The 19,696-nt window shown below is 29.5% G+C and overlaps 1 protein-coding gene across 6 annotated transcripts; it reads right to left on the bottom strand.

Moving 5' to 3' along the window:
• Positions 1 to 1,715: 1,715 nt before the first annotated feature.
• On the bottom strand, positions 1,716 to 15,616 carry EndoB (SH3 domain containing GRB2 like, endophilin-B). 6 transcript variants are annotated; one of them, XM_088278008.1, is made up of 8 exons: positions 15,449 to 15,613; positions 14,998 to 15,234; positions 13,080 to 13,276; positions 12,694 to 12,757; positions 12,024 to 12,056; positions 9,080 to 9,270; positions 3,042 to 3,186; positions 1,832 to 2,069 (listed from the first exon to the last, which is right to left on the bottom strand). In XM_088278008.1, exons 1-8 carry the CDS (start codon positions 15,509 to 15,511, stop codon positions 1,959 to 1,961), a joined length of 1,041 nt encoding a protein of 346 aa, XP_088134134.1. In that variant the 5' UTR covers positions 15,512 to 15,613; the 3' UTR covers positions 1,832 to 1,958. The 6 variants fall into 6 exon arrangements, with proteins under 6 accessions (XP_088134135.1, XP_088134134.1, XP_088134136.1 ...); XM_088278010.1 differs by lacking the exons at positions 1,832 to 2,069; positions 3,042 to 3,186 and adding exons at positions 4,768 to 5,442; positions 6,288 to 6,319; XM_088278009.1 differs by lacking the exon at positions 12,024 to 12,056 and having other exon boundaries at positions 1,716 to 2,069.
• Positions 15,617 to 19,696: the final 4,080 nt, after the last annotated feature.

The raw sequence follows: 19,696 nt of genomic DNA, 5'->3' as shown, positions 1-19,696 counted from the left end.
CAACCTGATTTAAATTTATATTGCTTTTTTTTACCACTAACAAAAAAAGTTAACATTTTAATATATCAATATAAGCACATCAAACTCTTAAAGCTTAAAATAAAAATAAGGCTTAAAGGTTGATTATATTGTCACCATTTCATAATACGCATTATTATTGCTTTACTTCTAATATTAATATTTTTTAATCAATTGACTACATTGAATAAAGCAAACACCCATCACATAAGTCATTACAGTGCTCTATTATATGTATATATATTTATATCTATCTCCCTACGTATGAAACATAAACATGTTAAAACAGTGCAAGGGACACAAGTAAGCCTTTTTAAACGAGGTTTCAGATTTAGGCTAACAGTATAATAATTACCTATTACCGTGATTTAATTCATAGATAGTGACTTTTGGAATCGTATATAAGATTCCACCTATTTTGTGTTTTAATTTTTAAACGTCGCCGGACATTTGGTTTTATCAACTTTGAATATTGTTTTTTAAATTGCTTAAGTTGCATTTTTCTCTTTATACAGGTTGAACAATAGTTAAGTGTACATTTAAAAATTACATATTAATATTTTGATACATTTCCTGTTTAATTTTTAGTAATAATAACATTTGTTATGGAGAAATATATCCATAAAATTATAAATTGGTCATAAAAATACTTATTATTTTGTGACCATTTTCAGTTGAATTTTTCATGAACGTGTCATCTTAATTTCGTCAATATCACATAGTCACTTGGCAAAGCGGTTCACCTGATTTGACACCACCAGACTTTTGATCTGTGTTATCTGAAAAACAAGGTGTCCATTAATCGTTCAGTCTGGCCATCAACATTCTGATATTTCGACAAGAATATTGCGTCACGTCATTAAAAGTGCCCGAAGACAAGCTGAAGCTTGCAATAATGCTAGACATGGCTGTGTCCTAGATGAAAATTTTCATACCTAAACAAAACAAATTGTAATAATGTCACTAAAAGAGGTTTTTAATATTCAACTAATCGTTTACTATTTATTGAATCACCCTATATATTTATGAGGTTAATATTCGACATGTAATTTTGTAAAAGTATGTTTAGAAATGTCCATCAACCAAATGTCCGGGAACCTTTTTAGATATTATTAAGGCCAATTTTTAGGTAAAATTATTCATTTTACAATTGGTATTATACGCCACTTTGTTATTCAATGCAAAATTGATAGCCTTCTCACATCAACTATTATAAAAAAAATCAAAGTTACTTTAAACATACATAGGTGTGAATTCATTTTAGAAATTAAATTAAAATTATATTTACAACTAACATTATTTCGAGAATCATTGCATTTTTCTAAATACATACATGATTGCAGCATTACTCTAATAAGTGGAGGACAACAGGACATACTTTAAGGGCTAAAGTGCATTTTTATTTAAGGGGACAGCTACATAATTTTTAAATTTGCACAATTGTAGAACACAAACATACTAAAAGTAACATTGTTTATATAATCCTGGAAGACCAATAAATTATCTTACAAAACAAAACCAATTAAGAATTATTGTTTTTAGAAAATTTAATAGTATTAATAAAATAATTATATAGCTTAAAATTTTAAATATCCATTGATATGTTTTTACAATAATAACTAATTGAAAGATACTATCAGATCTTTTACTGAGAAAACCAAGAGATTCATTGATTAGAAGATTATTGCAAACATTAATTTAATAAGTCATTTAATTCAGGTATTCAGATTCGATATTACATTAATATAAAATAAATTTGTATGAAAATTGTTTTCAAAGTAAAAATACATTTTATAATACAAATTAATCAATAAATATCCAGTTATCATTTGTTACCATTTAAAACAGGACCCTACAACCTCGTGGAATTCTTTGAGATTAATTGAGTAAAATATAAGAACACAAGAGAGATTTGAGATTCACTAGTAGTTTTACTAAAACTATTGCTGAAGTAATTCAAGAAATGACTTAGGGACTCTTCCCCTTTGTAATCCTCTTTCTCCCACCATATAATCGGCATCCGGGACCATGCATTCCCATACGGAAATGATCTGAAACACAACGTATATGTTTTGTGATTGGCTTTGAATGATTGAATTTAAGAACTGTAGTAAAACGTTCACTACGTTTACTATATCGCAAACAGTCACGGGATGCTGACAAAATAGTAATTTTCGAAATGCTAATACTATATTAAAAATACGAAATTTCTTTTTATAGATACTAGTACACACTATTATCTTTGTGTGTAGCATTCACGTGTGGTGCACATTTATACCCACTTTCGAGTATGATAAAGATGAGTCATCGAAGAGTCTAAAGCTGAGTTTACACTCCGAATTTATACATTCATGCGAGAAATTGAATTATTTTTGTATTTTTTTTTATTCAGTACAAACTGACATAAAATATTGCGTCAAGACTGTAGGGGTATACTTTCAATTACGCAATGAAACTTTCAAGTCATTTGACTCATTGTTATCAGATTTCAGTTTTTTACTGGCGTTTCGTGGTGTAACTGCATTTTACAAAATAAAATAAAAACTATGTAGTTTTTTCTACATATATTCGATTTGATTAGTGACTGCGTTTTGTTGTAACCGACATCATGAGACCAGTCTGATTATGTCAGTGGCGACGAAACCCGGTCATTAGTAAAATAAAATATAGGGAAAAAACTATATAGTTGTTATTTTGTTTTATCACTGTTATGAGCAATTCTGCACCAGAGGAATTATTAGATGTAAGTGCATGGCTCGTACGCTGCACCAAGCAATTAACACATTGTTTGTGGCAAACACTTAAAAGCGTCTTTAACATACTGTTGGTAGAGATTCATATATGACCCTAATTAGTAAATAAATTAAGGTCGGGGTTGATGAAAAAGCTGCCCGCAAACAATGTGTTAAGTAAAATCTTTTTTGATAACGTCTTTTTATAATTTAGTTTTTTTTTATCGCCCATGTCTAATATGTGGGATACGTTGATATGTATTACGTATATGTTGCATTGTTGATAATTACCTCATTTGCAAAGAGAGTTAGCTCTGTGGAATCTTTAGCATCATAGTCATAGATAACTCTCGCCTTTTGTGACCTCGGGGAACCGGGTGGGCTGTCCGGCATCTCGGACACATTGACGGCCGTGTACGGTGACGGCCCTCCCAACCTGTAGCAACCACCAATCGCTCTAATACAAGTCACACTTATCTGTTGACTAAACCTGCACATCATCAATCTAATATCCAACACCATATTTAAATAAAAACTAGAGATTATAATACCATATATTGCTGAATCATTCAATCTAAATTTTAGACATATTAGATACATTTTAGCTTTGATGCAATTGGCATAATGTTTTATTACGTATAACCTAATTAAAAGTTATGTTAACCGCTTTATGTCTTAATATAACTTTATTAAAGTTTTACTTTACACAAATTAAAATATTTGCCAGTTAGCAGGACTTGGGTTGTAATCTCAAGTGGTTATTTTTTGTGTGTTTATTAGCAGTTACAGGGGAAGGAATGAGAGATGGTCAAAAAGTGGAAATATTCTTAAATTTGACAGACTTTTGATAATTTAACTAAGTATTTTGTTCGTAGTAAATTATTATTTTATATTTTAAAAATTCTAAATAATCTAATTGAAAAATGTTAGAAAGATAGAAAGAAAGTTAATAATATATTTGAAATTATATAAATTTCCATAATTTAATAAGAAGATTTTTATTTTTAAAAGGGTTTCAATGTTTTGTCATGTCTAGTAATAATATAAAGTTTCCTATATAACTTTCGTATGCGGGTCACAATTTTTAATTTATTCCAAACCTTCAGTTAAAGTATGCAGATCTCTTAGAGCATATATTTTATAAAACAGACAATAATAATAAAAGAAAACAAAACTAATAAAAGAAATAACAATATTTACGCATCAACAACTAGACTATTCACAAGAAGGTTTTACCATTAATTTGTTTTCTGTGTTGTATCACAAGACAAATTTGTGTTTGAAATTTATAATAAATACTAATAATCCCAAAAGCTATTAGAAATTACAAAGAAAAATCTTTATTATTTTTAAGACTTTCCAATCGAAATGCGATAAGATGTATGAATGTGAAGAAAGCGAAAATTACGTTCCATAGTAGAGAAGTATTGATTTTTTTATTTTATAACTTCCTTGGGAAAAGAAATGGATTCCAAAATAACTAGACAAAATCATGTTTTAGCAAGTGCTTGTTTGTAAGTACAAACCTGAATAGAATGATAGTAAGTTAGATAAATGTTGGTACAGGCGTTTCTATCTGAGTTAACTTAACAAACACATACTTAAGTATCTATATAGGTGTAAGGACTGATACTTTTACACAACATAACCCAAGTTTTACAATCCGCACACAAGCGTTTGTCTTAGTACTATGATTGGGTTCACTAGATGGAAATGGCTGTACATTGATATGTATTATAAAGATTTCTGTCAGTTATCAGTCTTTATTATTCCAAACGACTATGCTTTTTAGTGATTAAATTGCAAAAAATATGTTAAGTATGTAAATAAATACGATTATCCAAATTATTGAATGATGTAGAAGGTTTACTTTAAAAAATATAAAGTCATTTTCAATGTGTATGTTTTGTAGATTGAATGTGAACTTTAAAGTAATAAGTTCTGAAAGGATTATGTAAAGGTAGAGGTTGAACGAAAATAAAAATAAATTTAAATAAAAGCAATAAAAATGCATTAATTTCAACAATGTTAAAATATTTATTGAATCATTGAGTACAATAATATTTTGAATATAGTATAATAGTAAGTAGAATTGTTAAAAAAATGTATAGAGTAAATAATGAGAATTAGTATTGAGAATTAGTATTAATAACCAATGAAAGTTTTGATTAAATAAATGCACCCTAAGTCATTGAAATTACTGCACCCCCATATCCAAATAGTACTTCTCAAGGAATTGTATGAAAAGGGTAATTAAGCTTTCAGTATTTCAGTAAATACAGTGTGGATTCAATAAAATTTTCCAATAATACCTTAATTGTTTAAAATATTGCATCACATTTTTTTTTCAATTGGTAACCGAAAGTTGAAAAATGAATCTTTGTCTATATAGTTATCCTATTCTGTAAGCTGCATTGCCTTGAGAAGCGCTAAGAGTTTAACTGGAGGCTGCACAAATTTAAAGTCTTTGGATGTACATAATATAAACACAGAAAGAGAGATTAAAAATGAAAATACGGCAATAAAAAATTAAAAGAGAGGAGCCAAAGATATTATTTTGGGTAGATAATATTTATTTATAATTAAATTGCATAATCAATACCATTTTAAATCAGATCATTAATATTAAAAAGAGATTCTAAGCATGGACTGGAAGGTTTCATTTCATTAAGAAGACACATATCGCTCACTCCTTTCAAGAACGTCATAAATCAAAAATCTTCAATTTTCAGTTGTGCACGTTTTCGGAATGCCCAGAAAATGTACTATATCCCAGCGAAAGAGGCAAATTTTTAACTTAATATTTACCCGCTACAGGGCAGAAAATGTTCTTTTTGCATTTCGAAGAAAAGGTATTGTTTGATTATTTTTTTTAAATTTACTAAATATTTTTCAAATTGAGAAAAAACCTTCAAATTTCACCTAAAAAGATATGTTGCACAGTAAAAAGTTCAATAAGTGGCTTGATATTTATTTTGAATACATTGTGTTATATTTTTATACTTTAAAAATGTTCTGCTGAAAAATCAAGTTTTTTGATTTATGACGTTCTTGAAAGGAGTGAGCGATATGTGTGAATTATTTTATTTTCTAATTAATGATTTTGAAAACTGTAATTATGTTGTTGAAATAAGTTTTCAATGTCTGTGTTTACCTATTAATTACAATACAGTACACAATACCCACTAGATATTTAATCCCGAAATGCAACTAGACATGCACACATGTAACATTTATATATGTATACATACCATACTAACAATCATAACACATTCACTTTTTTAAATAAGGCAGCATAAATGTATTCTAAGAGAAAGATTATTGAAGTTTAAATACTCATATAAGTATTATTTTTTTACAATTACATATAGGACTGGCACACCACCAAGAAAGACTAGCGGTAACTATACATAGTAAATAGGATTACACATTTGAAGGATCAATACATATTTTTAACATGCAGTAAGTACAATATTAATGGTTGTTAGTTGATGTTGTTAGAAGGTTGTGGAGGCACTTCCAACTCTAAATCCTCACTGTTGATTCTGAGACGAGGTGCATCTACCTCACTGCAAAGCATGTTTTATTTTTACTTTTGTGAAAATACATAAATTAAATGGTTCTTTGGGTGAAATATGAATGTAAATGAAGAATTGTAAGTGATAAATGTTTATTATAGAGATAGATCATGAAAAGCTATTGTGGCTTAATTAATATTGAGAATAGGATAGTATACTGCAATGGCAAGTCAAACGTCAAACATAATTAACCAATTATTTTTAAGGAGCGATTTTTATGGTGGTTTTTGTTCTTACTCTAAACACAGATAAATAAGCTATAGCATTCTTTAAAGGACCTAGCGACGTAGGGCCTTTTATATATATATATATATATATATATATATATATATATATATATATATATATATATATATATATATATATATATATATGTGTGTGTGTGTATGTGTGTGTTTACATTTTGCGTTACCTCATTCAATCCAATAACAATAATTATCATAAAGAAATATTCGTATGGCATCATTCCATAGCTAACTTGTAAACATAACTTGTACATACCATTGAAAAAATTTATGCAGTTTTATGGAAATTTATGATTTAATTGTTGGTACAAACTGAATGAGGGAAGTAAGGAGTGTTTGTCACCATTTTTTTTGGATGGAATGAGGTGTAAACACCTGGAAAGTCAAACTACATGCACCGATACAAAAGCAAGACCACCATAGAGTTTTACTTCATATTCCCCACACAATAAATATACATCGAAAGCATAGAATATAGTAGTTCTGTAATTATAAGATTTTTGTATTATATATATAAATTCTAACACGCAAATAAGATGCAAAAATAAAAAGCGTGTACTATAAAGTAGAATATGTGCAGAATATTTTTATGCATCAAATTGAAAAATGTATTATAATTACATATACATGTACTGGAAAGACGACTGGATGTGAATCTTATAACATACACGACCTTTATAGACTTAGAGAAGGCTTTTGATAGAGTGGATTGGTACCTCTTGTTTAAAGTCATGAAGAAAAGAGGAATTGATTGGAAGGACAGAAGAATCATCCTCAAATTGTACAAGGACCAATCCACTCTCATAGATATTAATGGTTCCTCAAAAGAAGCCAAGATAAGAAAAGGTGTGAGACAGGGTTGTCCGCTGTCACCCTATCTATTCAATTTGTTCATAGAGGAGGCCATTGAAGAGTTGAAGGAAAAAACAAATGGAGTAAAAATAAACGGTCAACAAATACATTGTATAAGATTCGCTGATGACATCGCCCTGATAGCAGAGGACGAGAGTGACATGAACCACATGTTAAACACTCTCTCTAATGCTCTGGATAAGTTCCATTTGAAAATTAATGCCGCCAAAACAAAATCAATGATCGTTGAAAAAGAGCAATCTGACCTCCATCCAACAATACTTCTCGGAAATAGAGTAATTCAACAGTTGGATCAATTCTGTTATCTGGGTAGCACGCTAACATATAACAATAAATGTACCCTAGACATAAAAAAGAGGATAACGCTAGCCAAGCAAACTTTTATGAAAAAGTACAGCCTCCTATCAAACAAACATTTAAAAATTGAAGTAAGAAAAGGATTCATAAAGGCTTTTGTTTGGAGTGTTTTGTTGTATGGGTGTGAAACCTGGACCATCCAAAAGTACAAAAAAGACCGGCTTGAAGCATTTGAGATGTGGGTTTGGAGGAAGATGACCAAGACATCATGGGTTGTAAGGAAGTCCAACGAAAAGGTGTTGCAGGACGTAAAAGAAAGAAGAGAGCTTTTAAATCATATTTTGAAGAGGAAGGCCAAGCTAATAGGGCACTCAATTAGAAATAGCACCTTTCTTAGCAACATCTTCGAAGGAAGAATCTTGGGAAAACGAACAAGAGGCCGCCCAAGAACTTCATACTTCCAGGATTTGAAGCGGCTCATGGACGTCTCCTCCTATTCGCAGCTCAAGAGGATGGCGACTGACAGAGACAAGTGGCTGACACTACAAGGCGCTGCCTTTAGAAGATGATGATGATACATATATTACCAAATTAGAAACTAATTTATTTTATGAGATCATTATTTTCCTAACGGCCTTTAGAAAAAATATTTTTGTGAATTAAAAAATTTATACACTAAAAGTGATTTATTATGTTTGCACTCACAAAGAGTATTAAAATATTTAGTAGGAAAAATAGACAAAGTGAAACATACAACACAACAAATCTTATGTATGAATACACATTTTTGAAATTTATGGGAATCAAACCCTACTATGAGTTTTGCAGTCAAGCATCTATCCAATTATGTACTTCATAATACTTAAGTAATGTGTTATTTCACGCTTTCAATAATATACTATATTATTTTACATATAATGACTTTCCATGAACAAGTCCATGCAGGTATTAAAAAAAAGGATTTCAATTTTGGGTTTTATAATGCGTGGGTTTGCCATTAGGCATTAACATAAAGGTGGAGACTGACCACAGCATTTCGTCGTAACAAAACGTTGTAACATCGCTCGCGGCGAGCATCACCGAGCATCCAAAACTATGGATGGAGCGCCCGGCTCAGTGTACTGACTGCCTGAATGCTCGCATCGTAACGTGTTACGTTAAGATGAAATGCTCCGGTCAGTCTCCACCTTAAGGCGTGTGACAGACGCGCGATAGTTAAATGTCATGTGTATAGGATTATATACTAAAAAATGTGACAGTAAATTTCATATTGTTTAAATGGAAATTAGAAAGTGGTTGTAATATATGTAGTAAAAATGAGAAATTCAGTACTTACGCAACCAGATCCTTTTGCAGTTCCTGCAGTATGTGATGGCACTGCGCATAGTGCCGCACCTGTGTCGCCACGAGTTCGTGAAGATGACGGAGGTGGGCGGCGCCGGAGCCTGCAATCCCTTCCAGGAGCAGCTTGGTGATCTCGGCCTGGCGGTCAAACTCCGACTGGGCTACCCTCAGATCTCGCTCAGCCTGGAAATTTTACCATCAGACGCTTCAATCGAATATTTCATTTAAATCTTTGACATAAATTGCATAATATTGAACATATTAACAATAACTGAAATTACAGGAATGACAAAAAAGGTTTGCGGGAGGTATTATATATCTGACCCGGATTTTTTTAGATGGGAGTTGCATTTATCATTTACCTTGCTTTTAAGTACAAGGTTTATATATCAATTAGTGGATTTTTGTTTCTTCTAACTAAAATGTGTTTTATTTTAATCTGTGTTGGGAACAGGAAGGATAAACTATGTCAACAGGCCTTTTGGTGACGGGCATTTTGTTTTCTAGCTTGGTTAATGGTACTAATGTCCTTCACTTTTTTTTCATCTGACCCGGATTACAACTATAGAATATTTATTCTTTTAACAATGGAAGATAATTTTCAATTAACTATGTACAGATTACGAAAATAGTTTAAACGGTATGTAGTGACATACTAAATTGTAATTAAGAAAAGAGAAATATTGACATCTCAAAATAGATGATGAAGAATATGGAAGTCTGGGTATTTACAGGAAATACGGCTTATCATAGGCTGGTCTAAATGATCACTTTATACACGTGAAACATTCACCATTCTTCCCAAAATTGACAACCACACTATTAAAATTTTCAGAACTTGTATATATAATATATCCTTTAATTGACATGTTCTTTCGCATGTGAGTTCTAGACAGTATCTATGATTGAGTTGAGTATGCTTTTAATTTAGTAGAAACCCCTACGAAATGTATGTAAGATTGTTCCTAAATTACTTTACACACTAAGAGATGCCTGAAAACATGATTTTCAATTTTTATTGAGCTTATGATTTGACACCTTGTTATATTTGCAATATTTTGAGAGTGTTGAATTCATTGCATACAAATCTGTGTTTCTCCACTTAGTTATTTATACATATTGATATCTTAACATAAATGAAGAAGAATATGGAAGTCTGGGTATTTACAGAGCTTACAAACTGAAATATTTATATTAGAGTGAAAGTTTTAGAAATTGTTTTTATCTAATTGGTCAACCTTCATTTCTGTGTATTTGAAAAGAGAAAAAAAATCTTAAAAAACCTTTAAAAAATATATAAATAATGTCGATATGAAAAGGATGTATTTGCTGTAAAAGATAGGTTATCATTCAATATTTTCATAAAAACAAAAAATAAAACAATCATGAAAGTACAAATACACTTTAAATTAAGCAGAGGTGTGCAGCAATAGCAGTCTGAGACGGGGAATGCTCGAGAAAAAGATAATATAAGACATTTAATAATAATAATAATAAAACCCTTATCCGCACCCCAATGGTGCATAGAGCACTGCGTCATATAAACGCAGAGTTATTTTGATCGTTTACACATGAAGGAAAGGTGATCAACCCTCCGCTTCAGGTACCAGTCCAGGGTAATATTGAATAAATATAACAGTGAAAAAATCACTTATATTTATTTGACCCCCCCTGGGAATCGAACCCGGGACCTCCAGAACGGTAGCCGAGCGTGCTGACCATTACACTACGGAGGCGGACATTTAGTTAGTATTTACTGCGCCTTGAACATTTTTTCCCTTAAATATCATGCATTATATTCCATAATAGTATCAGTTTTCATACTAAACTTTAATGTGTAATAAATAATGATTGAGACAAAATCAAAATAATGAGTGTAAAAACATATTCATTTTACACATCGCTCACTCCTTTCAAGAATGTCATAAATCAAAAAACTTGATTTTTCAGGAGAACGTTTTTAAAGTTTAAAAATATATTACAATGTATTATAAATCAATATCAAGCCACTTATTGAACTTTTTACTGTGCAACAGATCTTTTTAGATAAAACCTGAAGGATTTTTCTCCATTTGAAAAATATTTAGTTTATTAAAAAAAGAAATTAAACCATACCTTTCCTTCAAAATTCAAAAACAACACTTTTTGCCCTGTAGCGGGTAAATATTAAGTTAAAAATATACCGATTTTACTGGGATATAGTACATTTTCTGGGCATTCCGAAAACATGCACAACTGAAAATTGTCGATTTTTGATTTAGGACGTTCTTGAAAGGAGTGAGCGATATGTAAAAAAATTATTGTATTAATTTTAGTTAAATTGAATATTAAATAAAAACATAAAATGCTAGACATTATTTTAAAACAATCTAGTAAAAGTTTATATGAACAATACCGTCATTAAAATATGTTTGCAAAGTGTTTAATTTAAATATATTTATGACAATATCTATTATCTTTTCAAACTGTTGTTGTAGTTAATTAATAATATTATATATGATGTTATAAGCTGTTGTAATATTCATTTGCTTTAATTTACAAAAAATACTACATTATTTTTATTTTTAATATTTTATACAACTTAAATGGTATTATCAGTCATTATAATTCTGTAAGAAGTATGTATTTATGTAGCGTACAGAAATTTATAAATGATAATTTCTCAAGAAAAACTTTGGAATACATAATGTGCAATTCACAATAACCTTATAAAATGGGAAATATTCACTATCACAAAGTTACTAATTACATAAAATAATGTCCATATAAAAAAATCCTAGCATAAGATTTTTTTTTACAAATAAAAAAAAACAAGTGTTTTATTTTATTTTATTAAGGGCAGAATATGTAATATGTACATAAAGCCTTTTTTAATATAAGCAGTATAAATACAGTCTGTAGAATAACACATAGAAAATCCGAGATCAATATATTACCTGCTCTAACATTAGCTCTGGTGTGATACCATCCTTGACGTAGCATTAAAATAAAATAAAAATACATTAGATTGTTAATTTAGACAAAAAATTGAGGATCATAAAAACATAATTGTTATGTGGTGGAAGATGATCAGTAAATTACTCGCTAGTACTTTGGATTACTATAAATAAGTAATACTAGGTAGCTTTAAGTAAGTGACTGGTTTCCAGGAAAGACAAATCTAGAATCTGGTTGCCAGACTATGCGGGTATGCATACGGTTGCGGCCATTTTGTCATCGCCAGTGCATCACCAACATACCCACATTCCTTACAGATACAATTTTCTAAGTAAATTCATTATTGTTTAAGTTAATTTACATATATAATACAGTTTCATTATGCTTATGACATGGTACAGGAATAATTATGGAAATTAATTAGCTATTTATAAGTACGAAAGTATGAACCGATTATAACATTTTATATTCATTTGAGACAAATTTTTGTCAATCGATTTTGGTTATTTTATTTCGGTAATATTAAAAAGACTGAAACATTTATTTGAAATACTGCAATGATAGACACCGCACAAAGATAGTGCAGTGATAATTATTACAAACTACGGAATTGTTAGTTTTTTTAAAAATCTTATAATGATTTTTTTTATTATGAAAAGGAATACTTACTGACTGTTGCCCAATCATGCTGCGAGCTTTTCGCACTCTGTTTTTGCAAGCATCAAGATCTAGCCTAGAAAAAACAACAGAAATATAATAAAAACAAGAAAATAGGCATAGAGACATATGATTGACTTAGTGCTTGGTGGTCTAAGAGACCACGAAGCTGAAGACAATCATCATCATCAAACCCTTATCCGCACCCCAATGGTGCATAGGGTCTGCATCATATAAACGCAGTGTGATCTTGATTGTTAACACATGAAGGAAAGGTGATCACCCCTCCGCTTCAGGTACCAGTCCAGTGTAATATTAAATAAATATTACAGTGAAAAAATCTATGGATTTTTCAAATGTATAAGACAAAAAGACATACAAGAAAAGTTGATAAATACCGTTTGCTTTCTAGAATGCCTCTTTCTTTAGTTACAGTTTTCATTTCCCCATCCAAGAATTTGCGTAACGGTTGAATGTAACACAGTCCGGCTGTACCAATCATATCCCTCTCACACTGTCCTAGCTTTTGTTGATAAGCGCCTACTTTGATAAGGGCACTTCCATATGGAGTTCCGGATCCAAATTCATTCCCAGCCTAAAAAAAATAAACACAAATAATGAATAATAACATGTTATTTATAGATTTGGCGTTCAATTTGTAGAACTCCATTTTAATTTATGTATTTAATGTTAAATCAAACAGAGATTTTTTAAAATGTCAACATTCGTTTGAAAATGCCATAACTAATTGGCGAATAATAAGGCAAAACAATTGTCACAAAATTGACTTTTATGTGTTTTTTCAACAATAAAATATAACTTAGTAGACTCGAAAAATCCGTGTTTGATTTAACACTTCGCTCACTCCTTTCAAGAACGTCATAAATGAAAAATCGTCAATTTTCAGCTGTGCATGTTTTCGGAATGCCCAGAAAATGTACTTTATCCCAGCAAAAGAGGCATATTTTTAACTTTATATTTACCCGCTACAGGGCAGAAAATGTTGTTTTTACATTTTGAAGAAAAGGTATTGTTTAATTATTTTTTTAAATAAACTAAATATTTTTCAAATGGAGAAAGAACCTTCAGGTTTAACCTAAAAAGATCCGTTGCATAGTAAATAGTTCAATAAGTGGCTGGATATTTATTTTGAATACATTGTGTTATATTTTTAAACGTTAAAAACGTTGTGGCCAAGTTTTGTGGAAGGTATCTAGGCCGTAAAGCGAGGGATGGGTGAAGTGGGTATTTTATTCAGGCTGAAAGCTTCAATTAACAGGGATTATTCAAACAAGTAGTTAAGAGTTAACATTTTTTGCCAGTATACCCACGATATAATGTAAATTTATTTCACAAAAACTCACTTGTCAAAAAGTTAAACCGCGTCTGAATATAAAATAAAATTATATATCTCATCAGATTTGTAGAAAGCAAGGCAATTTATGAGGAAAACCTAAATTATCTGCTTTATTTTCATATCATATGAAGCTAACGGGAGGACAAATCTATTATTTTATCTGATATAGGTAAACAACAAATCGTACGTCATATAAAATTATTAGAAAATGAGACAATATTAAAAAATGGTATATTTCATAATGCAAAAGGATTAAAATCAAAATGTTATATTGCAAATAAAATAATAAAGATCTTCAACAACGCATAGTAATATTCTTCCAAAAAAGTTTAACCCAAACATTTATATTATGAATAAGATGGCATGGAGTAACAATGGGATTTATGGAATGATTTTTCGAATTGAATAATCAGAAATCAAGGCATGAAATTTCATTTTAAAATATAACATAAACATTATTTTTTACTATTATGATACTATATAACCATTTCAAGAATTTAATTGAGTACCGTCATCATTTAATTGATCAACATCTCCATTTTTTTGTCATTTATTGAAATACAAAGGTGAAATCAAAAAACATTTAATGCTTTTAAATATTGTAGTGGTATTTCAAATTGTATCAAATTAAAATTAAGCAATATCACCTTCCTTAAAAATATATTTGATAAAAAAATCATATATATAAATTGTACCTCCAAAGACATCCGACCACAAATTGATTATTATGCGGCCGAGGGTCGAGTTATATGCTAGTTGGTATATAATGAAAATTTTTACAAACAATTTAAGAGCATGGAATTATGTTTTTACATAATTTCGTGTTAAGTTAGTATTTGTAAGACATCTAATCCAACAAAAAAATAATGATTCGAATATGAAACACGATTAATGATTGCTAATTTCGTCATTTTTAGAATGTGAGATACTTTTGTTAAATTTACTGAGTACTTATTTACCTCAATCATGTCCAAGCCAAGGTATTCCAGGTTGCTAAGTCTGTTAGGTTTCTTTTTCTCAATTTTTTCAAATATGAAGTCTTCAACCCTGTTCCCAGGATTCGGGGTTAAAACCGACACCGTATCCCGGACCAATTTTTCCGTCCATTGCCTTGTCAAATCGGATTTCTCAGCCAAATTTTCAAACTGAGCGTCAAGCTCAGTTTTTTCCGATGTACCCAATTTTTCTTCTGTGAGCTGTAAGTAAAAGTATTGTAGTCTTACATAAGAATAAAAATATATTTCAATAATAACATATTCGCTGTTCATTAACCGTACAAACAGAATCATTAAAATGATAAGACTTCGATGTGAGTCATTCAACACGCCTAATATTGCGCTTATACGTTAACAAGTTGATTCAAAATATATATTCTGCATGGGTATGACAATTTTTTATCGTTTATTTTACCTGAACTACTCTGCTCAGAGCAGTGCCAGCCTCTTTTACTAACTTTTTCACGTTAAAATCCATTATTATATTTGACACCTGTCAAAATTCCGCAGGACCGTGTATTGATTTTAGAGATTGTTCACTTAACGACACTGCTCAATAGATGATCGTCGTACACGGACTGATGTGAAGTTGGCGATTCAATTGGAGTAGGTAAAATTATGAAAAATTAAAAAATATGATTAAAAGAAAAATAATTCCAAAAGAAAACTGTCACAATGATGAAAATTAATAAAGGAAACTTTCCAATGCCTCATTAAGATAATAAATTGAGAAAAATCAAACCCAGTTTAATTTTTTTAAGTTACCCCTAAAATACGAGTATTTGGTACACACAGGTCAAACAACTTATTTAAAGAATTACACTTTATTAATTACAAGCCACATTCTCATAATTAATACAAGTTGATTTTAATATTCCAAAAAAATACACAACTGTTTTACAACCTTTCAACTGTCACAAAAACGCTTAACTGATAAGATTTTAGAAATGTATCTTCGCTTTTAGCAGAATATTATTTTTTATGATTAATGTGACTTTCTCTTAGATTGTAAACAATTGCTTTAATGTGTTACATTTCTCGTATGAATGATGGCGCATAAGTCATTGTAAATGAAGATTTTTTGGTGTTGAAAATATCGGCAAAAATTTAATTTACACCTCAATATTATCGTTTTGTGTGTCTAAGTTATTAGTTTGCACTATAAGGTAATATCCATATAAGGTCCTCTAGGCACAAGTAAAAAATATGTGTGCCCGTTGGTAAGTAATATTGAACGTACCTTACTTGTCATAGACAAAAACATTTAAAATAAATAACTTTTTAATAGGTATTTACCTATTTATTAAGACGCCTCACCTGATGTAAAATCAGTGTACACAATAATCAGTATGAAAAAATTACGTTGAAGCCACGATTCTACTCAGATTTCATAGTCATTATCTATAAGTACATAAATAATATTCCCAATCGTTTTCCATTTTTTTTCTTTCTATGAACTCGTACGCTTAGAATTTATCCAGTATATAGTCATAATTTCTGCAATTTGTAACTACTGTCCATTCATATTTATTTTACCTTTGATTTAATTAGTTAGCCAACATAACAACTAGAGGTAAAATAACTATAGATTCACTTTACATAAAAAAATTTTACATGAAATAATTTTAAGATACCCCACATTGAAAGGGTATTTATTTACTTACTTGTGTTTGAAGGCTCGTTGGAAATGTTATAAATTTTAACATTGATAGGGTAAATTTTATGTACAAAAAAAAATTATGGACCGTAAACATAAAAAAAAAATAAGAGCAGGGAGTTTGCAGTGTGGCAGGTAAGCCTGCTTAAAATCACGCTACTATGAGGCCCTTACAATCCCCCCTCTCAGTCGAGTAGACAGAATGTCTTTGAAGCCCAAAAATTCATATATTAATTTTTTTTAAGTAAAATCTTTATCTCCACTGTACAAAAAAATGCATTCTGAAAATGGGAGTGGTAGAAAATTTCCTGTAAACCTCGCACGAAAAACTTGGGAATGAACAATAATTAGTCACTGTCCTCTATGTGTATAGTTTTATTTTGAACACCTAAAAGTTGAAATGTGACCTTCCAAGATCAAAACCATTGTTTCAACAGTGGTAGGTAATTCTAATCCAAAAAAAAATTGTTTCTTAAGCTCACAATTAGACCTTACCTATATGTAATTAGCAATTAACACCGTGTTGATTTGATGCGGTGCCCTATGCACCATTGAAGTGCGGATAGGGGACAAAGAACAAAAATATATATTCTGCTTAGCTGTAGACTGCAGGCAAAAATGTGTAGAAAAAAAATAAACAAAAAATGCATAATACTTTTGTACGTAGATTTAGGAAGTATTTTTTTTATTACTTTAGGGATCTAAAATCATTAAATTATTATTGTTATTTACTCTAATTGTTCGCAAAAGAGGTATATGGTATGATTTATTCTGTTAATAGGTACTTGTCAACGTATTATGTAACCAGTTGTCCATGAGAAAGGGCAAATATAAGTATAAAGTAATACAAGGTTTTCTAAAGCAGTTCTCACATACAATGTAAAGGAGAATAATAATTCACTATTAAAATGGAGTAAAATACGTATGTATTTATTTTATGGAAAATATTTGTTTTATAATATATTTAAACAAATCCAACAATAAATAAATAATAATTGTACATTAACACAAACAATGTATTAAAAACTTTGGTAAAAATACACAATATTAAAAAAAAATGGGTTGCGTAGTTTTAATATATGTTATGTTCAAAGTGGAATGAATAGGGAGAGCTTATTGAAAAACGATCATTTTATTTTTATCACATCAATAAATAAAGAAATAAAATAAGGATTACATATATTTCGGTTGTTGTAGGAAAATAATATACCCAAAAAACACGGTCATTTAAATTTGGCTGTAATTAGTGATGTTACAAATTAAATTTGACAGAAATTAGTTATGATTCAAATTATAAATTCTAATCATGTGGGAATTAACTTCCTCATAAAAATAAAATATTTTTTAATCTATTAAAATAAATTTTTATTTGAAGTACATAAATGTGTTCTAGCTGTGATATATAAATTTTAAATATTAGATTTTTTACACAATTATAAATAAATCATTAAGGTTACATTTATGTGAAATTCGGTTTACTGGAGGTTCCAAATTTTGTAATGTGAATATAATACAATCGAAACGATTCATACAAACTTTTACAAAGTAATGTATTCAATAAAACCGTGGCATAATGCAAATGGTCCTTTTCTTGTAGTGTCATATTTATTTCAATTTGAGATATAAAATGACATCATTGTGAAAAAATAATTACCAAACAATGAGACTATTAATATAAACAATGGAATTTTTATAATAATGGCAAATAAAGTAGTTATAAAGGTGTTTATTTGAACAAAAACATAAGAGTTAAACATAAAATTATTTCAATGTCAGTGTGGTTTTAGCAAGGGCATGATTTGAAGATCATCATGCAACTTGACAAGTGATTAGTCTCATAAATGTGAATGGACCGTAACTCTACACAGAGAAAGTATTACATTATAAACATCAATTGATTTTATATTCACTACAGAGTAATGAAATTGATCTACTTACATATATTTTTTTAAATGTTAGACATTTAGATTTTATTTTTTAAAAAACATTTACTTAAAAATCTACTTAAAACAAGTTTTACTTATTTATGTTATAAAGCAATTTGTATGGTGGCTAATATTTTTTGATTTTATGGTATCACTGTAATAGACATACATATGTATGAAGTTTCATATTTCTTGGAATACTTCACATAATACTAAAAATATACAAATATTAGGATCAATGATAAATTGATCCGTAGTAAAGGACATTTTCATTTGAGTGCATTACATATAGGGGAAAAAATACATCAATATTCCATAAAATCCTTAGCATATTACGACTGCTACAACAGTCTTTATTCTAAAGAGCTCATTTTTCTGAATAGCTCTGACAGCCATTTTATTAATAATGGAAAAAATATTATCAGTTAGGGCCGCCATAGCCGACAATGTGTACCTTAAGGTAAATCCTGATTACGAGAAATTATCACACAGCACAAGGTAAGATGTTAGTAATAGCATGAAAATAAATCAGATTTTTTAATATCCTTAATACAAAACAAAATATTTCAGACCAATATCCAGTCACTAGTATATATTTTTATTATTATATATTCTTATAGTATTAAACATATAAGATTAGTTTTTCCGAGCTTTCATCAAATTATATGGCCGCAAACAAAATTAATACAATGAACTTTTAAAAAATACCTCTAGAGCCTTCTAGAATTAAGGGATTAGCAATTTTAGTACCACTAAAACATTTATTTAATTTACATAAATGAGATTAAAATACATTACTTGATAGAATCTAGTTATTAGTCATTCTGTACCAAAAAGGATGAGATTAAACATTATAAGACCATATATTTAGGGAAAATATCCTCACAGATCTGAGAGTTTATAAATTTATTTTTTAATGCTCTCTTTATCACCCAATAAAGTTTATAACACTTCGATATTAAAAAATATAATTATTTTTACTTCATTTATTTGACTTATTAAAAACATTGATTGAAATTCAAACCTCTCTGCAATGTATGTTTACAGGATATTTAAAAAAAAAAACAAGAAATGGTTCAAA

The sequence above is a fragment of the Brachycentrus maculatus genome, unplaced genomic scaffold (assembly GCF_059751285.1).
Source record: "Brachycentrus maculatus isolate JH-2025_06_01 unplaced genomic scaffold, ASM5975128v1 h1tg000054l, whole genome shotgun sequence".
NCBI lineage: Eukaryota > Metazoa > Arthropoda > Insecta > Trichoptera > Brachycentridae > Brachycentrus > Brachycentrus maculatus.
This window is presented reverse-complemented; position numbering and strand designations above follow the sequence as displayed.

Excerpts from the sequence above, each read along its gene's own strand:
- EndoB (XM_088278008.1), bottom strand. The coding sequence starts at position 15,511 with ATGGATTTTAACGTGAAAAAGTTAGTAAAAGAGGCTGGCACTGCTCTG. Across the intron at positions 12,758-13,079 it reads GGCATTCTAGAAAGCAAACG|GCTAGATCTTGATGCTTGCA; the intron begins GTATTTATCAAC and ends TGTTTTTTCTAG. Across the intron at positions 9,271-12,023 it reads CAGAGCTAATGTTAGAGCAG|GCTGAGCGAGATCTGAGGGT; the intron begins GTAATATATTGA and ends TAAAATTTCCAG.